At 57.6% G+C, this 7,891-nt stretch overlaps 1 protein-coding gene across 1 annotated transcript; it reads left to right on the top strand.

Moving 5' to 3' along the window:
- Positions 1-249: 249 nt before the first annotated feature.
- PPM1G (protein phosphatase, Mg2+/Mn2+ dependent 1G) lies at positions 250-7,049 on the top strand. The gene is made up of 10 exons (XM_083494473.1): positions 250-574; positions 681-750; positions 894-979; positions 2,148-2,283; positions 2,635-3,113; positions 4,184-4,312; positions 4,462-4,696; positions 5,099-5,228; positions 5,407-5,509; positions 6,321-7,049. The coding sequence occupies exons 1-10, from the start codon at positions 455-457 to the stop codon at positions 6,582-6,584; spliced, it is 1,752 nt and encodes a 583-aa protein (XP_083350599.1). The 5' UTR covers positions 250-454; the 3' UTR covers positions 6,585-7,049.
- Positions 7,050-7,891: the final 842 nt, after the last annotated feature.

Below are 7,891 nucleotides of genomic sequence, written 5' to 3'. Positions count from 1 at the left end.
AGGCTTCACCGGGCGAGGATGGAGAGCGGGGCGCCGAGGGGGAGACGCAGCCGGGAAGCGCGCCGCTCCCTCCCTCCTTCCTTCCCGCGAGAGGCTGCTGTCCCCGAGGAGGAGCCCCTTCCTCCGCCGAAGCCCCGGATCCCTTCCGCAGGCGGCCTCGCCGCCGTTGCCTGGCAACCAGCCGCTCCTGCGGACTCGATGGTGCCTGCGCTTCCCGTCATCCTTCGCGGCTGCGGACCTCGCCGAGCGCTTTCCGCTCCCTCACTTCCGGCGGCGGCTCTGTCGCCTCAGCTTCCGGCGCTCGTTGTTCCGCGCGGCGGCGGCGACTCTCTGGTGCCCGTTTCCGGTTCCGCCTGCCGGTCTCCTTCCTTCCCTCGCTCGGTTCCTTCCTTCTCCCGGCCTCCCGCCCTTCTCCCTTCTCCCGGCCCGGCGGGGCCCGCGCCTGCCCGAAGCCATGGGGGCCTACCTGTCGCAGCCCAGCACCGCCAAGAGCTCCGGGGACGGCGCCGGGGACGGGCCTCGCCCGCTGCGCTTCGGCTTCAGCGCCATGCAGGGCTGGCGGGTCTCCATGGAGGTGCGCGAGGGGGCGGGACCGGGGGGGGCGGGAGGGAGGGGGGGCGGGGAGGGAGCGGGCCAGAGACCCGGGCAGCGCCTCCCGCTCACGGCCGCTTCTCTTTCAGGACGCCCACAACTGCATCCCGGACCTGGACGGCGAGACCGCCATGTTCTCCGTCTACGACGGCCATGGAGGTGAGCGGGGCCCCTGGGCTCGGGGGGGGGCAGGGGGCGGGGCCCTCCCCACCCACCGGGAGTCTCTTGGCGCCCCTCGGGGGCCTTGATCCCCAGGGCCGTCTGGTCCGATCCTCTGACGGCCCCCCTCTCCTTCGCTGCAGGGGAAGAGGTCGCTCTGTACTGCGCCAAGTACCTCCCAGAAATCATCAAGGACCAGAAAGCATACAAAGAGGGCAAGCTGCAGAAGGTAAGGGCCTTTCCCCAAGGAGCCGCTTCCCCCTCACCGGCTTCGGAGCTCAGGAAGCCCTTCGCAGCACATGGGGGCGCAGGTCTTCTGGCCAGGTTCCAGCCACGACCTGTGCAGGGTGGGGAGCTTAGCGCCCAAAGCTGAACCCCGGGGAAATGTTGCAAAGGGACGTTAGCACAGCCCTTTCTTGCGGCTCTGAAGCTAAATGGGGCCTCGCACTGGCAAATTTCAACAGGGTGGCATGGCCAGTTGCTGCTACTTGGATTTGGGGACTGTGATCCTTCTTGGAATTGTAGAATTGGAAGGAGCCCCATCCAGTCCAACCCCCAACAATGCGGGAATCACAACAAAAGATGTGGCCATCCAACCTTCCTTTGAAAATCTCCAGTGAAGGAAAGTCTGCCTCCTTCTGGCAGATTCTGTTCCGCAATCAAACATTTCTTACGCTTATTATTATTATTTATACCCTGCCCATCTGGCTGGGTTTTCCCAGCCACCCTTGGCGGCTCCCAACAGCAGAAAAGTCTTCCTAAGGTTTGAACAGAATCTCCTTCCCTGTCACTTGAATCCCTTGGCTTGGATCCTGCTCTCTGGAGCAGCAGCAGAAAACAAGCTCTCCATCTCTCACGGGACAGCCCTTCTGGTATTTAGAGTGGCTATCAAGTTACCTTTGCATTTCCTCTTCTGCAGGCTAAACATCCCCAACTCCATCAATCATTCCTCAGAAGGCCCTTGATTTTCGCATCTTTATTTCCCTGAATGTGATGTTATATGGTCAAGTAACTGCTAGAAGAAGAATTCTTAGGGTGCTTCATTTCTGAGACCTTCAGGGGTTGCTTGGTTATGTGTAACAGGCCTCTAGAGAATGGCAGAATTGCTTTGCCCAATTGTCTCTTGTCTCCTAACTGGCCAGCTTGATGGCTTTAGGAAGCTCCCAAGCCGGGTTCAGCCTTCCCCCCCCCCCCCAGTTAGAGTAAAGGCTGGAACGTGAAGTGGTCATTGTTCTTAGCTGAACCAAGTCTGTCCGCAAGACTCCATATTACCAAGAGACTCAGGCACAGGACAGAAGGCCTCCTGTTTTGGTTGGTTCTGGTGCAGTGTTGGGTTGCCCCACTTGCAGGGCTTTGAGAGCACCGCTGGGACTGATGCCCTTTCTGTGCTGCTGCAGGCTCTTGAGGATGCCTTTCTGGCAATCGATGCTAAGCTGACAACTGAGGAGGTGATCAAGGAACTGTCGCTGATGGCAGGTCGACCCCGAGATGATGGGGATGAGAAGGAGGAAAAGGTGGCTGATGAAGATGATGGTGAGCAACAGAGGCAGTTCATTCCCCAGACAGGAGTGTCCCCGGGGACAGAAGTGAATCAGAACCAGAGGGGGCGGGGTGGGGGGCAAAGGATTCTCTTAGCTTTGTCCCACTGGGAGAGGCAGAGAGGCAAACATTGTCTTGTGCACAGTGAGATTAGGATTGCACTACAAAAATGTGGAATGGGAATTTTAGAGGCAACATATGGAGAGGAAGTCCTTGCAGTAGCAGAGAGGCTTGGCCTGATCCTGCCCTGGGCCTGGAAGCCATTTTCCTCCTGAATTGCAGTACTGGGCCAGGGAACAGTGACCCTGACCCCCCCCCATTTCCTTTCTCTCTGTCCCGGTTCAGTGGATAACGAGGAGGCTGCCTTGCTGCACGAAGAGGCCACCATGACCATTGAGGAGCTGCTCACGCGTTATGGCCAAAACTGCGTCAAGGGCAAGTTGGGCCCCCCCAGCAAAGACCCGGCCCAGGAAGAGGCGCAGAAAGGGCGGAGCCTGAATGGGGAGGTGGACCCGGAGGAGCTCCTGAGGCACCGCCAGGAGGAGGAGGAGGAGGAGGCAGCCAACGGCCAGGCATGCCCCAAGTCCTCCAGCGCCTGCCCTGGCCCAGACGCGGCTGGCGGGGGGGATGCTGCCGCTCCTTCCCAGAAAAAGGCTGCTGAGGGAGGGGCAGCCTCCAGCACAGGCGAAGCAGAACCGTCCTGCTCCTCCGCAAGCAAGGCCCAGCGGGGGGCTAAGTCCAAGTTCTTTGAGGACAGTGAGGAGGAGGAAGAAGAGGAGGAGGAAGAAGAGGAGGAGGAGGAAGAGGAAGAAGATGACAGTGAGGTACCCAACATGGGTGGGTGGGTGGGTTGGCCCCTTGAGCCCCACGGTCTTCCCATGTCTGGGCTGGTGGGGAAGCCAGGTGTCATTGTCCCGCGGGCCCCTTTGCTGCACTCAGCTTCAGCCTCGGAAATCAGGCAGCCGCGTTTTGCGACTGGCACAGAGCCAATTGTGACCACACAGAGCTCTCTGGATGCCAGGCTGGTCTTATTCTGGATTGTTTTATTGGTTCTTTCAAGTATAAAGCAGTATAGAAATGAAACCAAAGAATTGCAGAGTTGGAAGGGAGCAGGAGACTCTTGAGTAATGACACAGTCCTATCTTGGATCTTGAATGGCCTGGAACTCAGAGTTTTGGCTCTCAAACGCCGCAAACCCGGAAGTGATTGTTCCGGTTTGCGAACTTTCTTTTGGAATCCGACGAGGCTTCCACGGCTTCTAATTGGCTGCGGGAGATTCCTGAAGCCAATCAGAAGCCGTGATTTGGTTTTCAAATGTCGAACGGACTTCTGGAACAGATTACGTACGACTGTAATTTTCAAAACCTCATTATTATTATTTTTTAAGTGCCAAGACATTCTACTGTGGTGACCATAACCCAGGCTTTAGTTGCCATTTGGTTATCAGACTATATGGCGCTATGATCTAAACCACTGAGCCTCTTGGGCTTGCCAGTTGGAATGTTGGCAGTTTGAACCCGTGCAATGGGGTGAGCTCCTGTTGCTCAGTCCCTGCTCCTGCCAACCCAGCAGTTCGAAAGCATGTCAACGTGCCAGTAGATAAATAGTACTGCTGCACCCGGAAGGTAAACGGCCTTTCTGTGCGCTCTGGTTTCCATCACGGGGTCCCATTGCACCAGAAGCAGTTTGGTCCTGCTGGCCACATGACCCGGAAAACTGTCTGCGGACAAACACCGGCTCCCTCAGCCTGAAGCAAGATGAGCGCCACGCCCATCATTGCCTTTGACTGGACTTCATTGTCCAGGGGTCCTTTACCTTATTAGATTATATATATAAGAGATTCCAAGAGTGCTCACTTCTTTTCTTGGGGGTGGGTGGGTTCTGTTTCAACCAGGAATGCAGTGAGGATGAGGATGGTTACAGCAGCGAGGAGGCAGAAAACGAGGACGAAGACGACACCGAGGAAGCTGAGGAGGATGAGGACGAAGACATGATGCTCCCAGGCATGGAAGGCAAGGAGAAGGTCAGTCAGTGCCTGGGTGGGAGGAGGGGTCTCTGCGGAGGAAGAGTTGTGCTCTGAGTCTTCCTCCCCCTCACTAGCCCAGAGGAGTCCTGGGGGCCTCAGGCCAGGCCTGCCTTGTGCTTGCTGAGCCCTTCCCTCTTGGTCTGCAGCCCGGCTCCGACAGCGGCACGACGGCAGTGGTGGCGCTTATCCGGGGCAAGCAGCTGATTGTGGCCAACGCCGGAGACTCTCGCTGCGTCGTGTCGGAGGGCGGCAAAGCCGTGGACATGTCCTACGACCACAAGCCGGAGGATGAGGTGGAGCTGGCCAGGATAAAGAACGCTGGTGGGAAAGTGACCATGGACGGCCGGGTGAATGGGGGCCTCAACCTCTCCAGAGCCATTGGTGAGCGGTTCAGTAGGCTGCCAGGCAGTCACTCCCTCTCTGCCCCTTCCCTGCTAGGGAGAGCCCAGCGACCCTCCTTCCCCTGACCTGGAAGGCCCATCGCTCCATCCCTTTGCTCTGAGGGGCAGGCGAGGTCAAGGTTTGAATGGGAGGGAGGTGGCCTGTTCCCTCCCCCCACCACTTAGAATAATAGAATCCAAGAGTTGGAAGGGACCCCCAAAGGCCATCCAGCCCAACCCCCTGCAATGCAGGAATCTCAGCGAAAGCATCCATGGCAGGTGGCAACCCATCCTCTCCTTAAAAACCTCCCAGAAAAGTGAGGTCACCCCCTTCTGAGAGAGTTCTTGCGGAAGGAGAAGGACCAGCCCAAAGGCTCCCCTCACCTATTTCTCTCCTCCGCAGGCGACCACTTCTACAAGCGCAACAAGAACCTTCCCCCGGAGGAGCAGATGATCTCTGCGCTGCCGGATATCAAGGTGCTGACAATCAACGAGGACCACGACTTCATGGTCATTGCCTGCGACGGCATCTGGTAGGTGTCCGAGGGAAGGCAGAGCTGCTGCCCTTGTTGCTGCCGCTGGGGCTCCTCTCTCAGCTCCCTGGGGGCGGCTCACGCAGGATCCCGGAGGGGGCTGCACTGGTCTGAGAGCAGCCTGGCCTTCCTCCTGCGCCTGCTGACCTCCCTTCTCTTTGCCTCCGCCTCTGCCCAGGAACGTCATGAGCAGCCAGGAGGTGGTGGACTTTGTCCAGTCCAAGATCACCCAGAAGCAGGAGAATGGAGAACTTCGATCCCTTTCGTCCATCGTAGAAGAGGTGAGTGGCAGGCCTTACAAGCCGTTTCAGCTGTTGGGCTCAGGCACTTTTAAGAGGCAGGGGTGCAAAAATTATTATGTATTGAATTTGTATCACAACCAAAGGACCACAGCAGGAGGACCAGAATTCTGGGTTGGGGCAGCTCAACCCAAACGCAGGGCCCTTGGCAGGGGCTGGGCTCCAGTAGTGCCAGCAGGCAGGAAATCCCACCCAGCTGGCTGTGTGAGGGGGCGCAGGGAAAGGAGACCAGGCCTGCACCCAAGCTTGTCTGAGGCCCAGAGCAGGGCTCTTTTCCATGAGACGCCCCACCATGAGGCCGTTGCCTAACCTGCAACGCATACAGACAGACATGGGCGTTTTGCCCATGAAGTCTGCAGTCGGCTGAGAGGCATGGGGTGTTCTTGGCATGGCAGCGTATGTGTGCCTGGCACATCCCTGGCTGGCGTCCCCTCTGAGGCCCAGGGCAAGTGTACCTCTGCATGGCCCTGAACCAGGTTTTGGGACCTCTGGGCCCAGCTGGGGGTGCCTGCCTGCCTGCCTGCCTGCCTGCCTGCCTGCCTTCAGGGCTGTTGTGTGTGCCTTTCCCTCTCTCTGTCTCGCTCCTCCTCCACCCATTTGAGGAGAGGTGCCCTTGTGCCCAGCGCCAGGCTGCCTGCTCATCTTCTGCCAGCCGCACACCCAATGCCGGCTGGCTGCCTTGAGCATCCTTGACGCAGCTGCTGCTCCTGGCCAGGCCCTGCGAGACACAGCGGGCACATTGAGGTGACGCTGGGCCTCTCTCTCTCTCTCTCTCTCTCTCTCTCTCTGCCAGCTCCTGGACCGCTGCCTGGCTCCGGACACGTCTGGTGACGGGACCGGCTGCGACAACATGACCTGCATCATCATCTCCTTCAAGCCTCGCCCCACCCCGGGGCCCCCGGCCGAGGGCGGCAAACGGAAACTGGAGAAGGAAGAGGAGGAGGAGGAGGAGAGGGGCAGTGGCAGCACAGGGGCGGCGGCAGCAGCAGAGGCGGCAAAGGCAGCCCCCTCGGCCCCCACGGAAGAGAGCTGCAGCAAGAAGGCCAGGCAGGACTAGCAGCGCCCGCGTTGGGCTGGGAATCGCCTGAGCTCGCCCTGGACTCTTGTTTTCTAAGCGACGCTGAACTCTTGGTGCCAGAGTTAGGCCTTTTTTAGCCTTAGGGAGGCCCAGTTTGTCTGTGTCATTTGGAGGAGGGGGTTCCCGGGGGTCCCACTTGCTGTTCTTGGCAACCATTCCGAAGAGGGAATGGCGGGGGAGGTCCAGGACCCCGAAGGCGGCCCCCCCACTCCCCCCATCCCCCCGCAGCGTCTCTCCAAGTGGTTGTTGCCATTTCCGTGCCTGTGATGTTTCTGTTGGAGGGAAGCAGTTTTTCATTGTCGAGGTTTCTCAGCTGCCCCCTATTTAAGGCCTCTCGGGTTTTTTTTATTTGTGGGATTGGCGCCCACCCCCCTTCCCATGTTGGCCGCCAAGCCTCACTATCTTTCAACTGAGATTTTTCAAACTAAAATCCCAAAAACTGAAGAGTGGCTGTAGTGTCCTTTTGTGGGGTGGAAGGAACTGAGCCTTCCATGCGACGGAAGGAGTCCGTGTTCCCTCCCTGCTCCTTGCTTGCTCTCTTGAGGGGATGATCATCAAATTTGCAGGTGTCACCGAACTGGGAGGGAGGGGTGGCTAATGCTGCAGAAGACAGAATCAGAATTCAAAACAAATTGGATAACTGGGCCCAAATTAACAAAATGAATTTCAATAGGGACAAAGTTTGGGTTCTGCACTCAGGCAGGAAGAACCAGATACATAAATATAGGATGGAGGACACCTGGCTTACATGGGAAAAGGGTTTTGGAGTCTTGGTGGACCGCAGGCAACAGTGTGATGCAGCAGCAAAAAAGGCTAATGCTATACGAGGCTGCATCCACAGAGTCTAGTGTCCAGATCAAGGGAAGTCATGGTCCCACTCTATTTCGCCTTGGTCAGACCACACCTGGAATACTGTGTTCAGTTCTGGGCACCATAATTTAAGGAGGATGTTAACAAGCCGGATCATGTGCAGAGGAGAGTGACCACGGTGATGGTGATGATCTATTGAATTTATATACCGCCTGAGGGTCTCAGGGCAGTTCTGATCAAGGTTCTGGAAACCAAGCCTTATGAGGAACGGTTGAGGGAGCGGGAGATGTTTTGCCTTGAAAAGAGGAGACTGAGAGCCAATATGAGAGCCACCATCTCAAGGGCTGTCATATGGAAGATGCATCAAGCTTGTTTTCTCCTGCTCTGGGGGTAGGACTCGAACCCAAGGCTTCAAGTTTCAGGAGAGGAGATTCAGACACGGCATACAGAAAATCTTTCTGACAGTAAGAAATGTT

This window comes from Podarcis liolepis (genome assembly GCF_965112155.1).
Source record: "Podarcis liolepis genome assembly, chromosome: 3".
Lineage (NCBI taxonomy): Eukaryota > Metazoa > Chordata > Lepidosauria > Squamata > Lacertidae > Podarcis > Podarcis liolepis.
This window is presented reverse-complemented; position numbering and strand designations above follow the sequence as displayed.

What these genes read in the sequence shown, in the direction of transcription:
- PPM1G (XM_083494473.1), top strand. Translation starts at nt 455, where the DNA reads ATGGGGGCCTACCTGTCGCAGCCCAGCACCGCCAAGAGCTCCGGGGAC. An exon ending in AGGAAGAAGATGACAGTGAG is followed by an intron (nt 3,114 to 4,183) that starts GTACCCAACATG and finishes TGTTTCAACCAG; the next exon opens with GAATGCAGTGAGGATGAGGA. An exon ending in GCATGGAAGGCAAGGAGAAG is followed by an intron (nt 4,313 to 4,461) that starts GTCAGTCAGTGC and finishes CTTGGTCTGCAG; the next exon opens with CCCGGCTCCGACAGCGGCAC.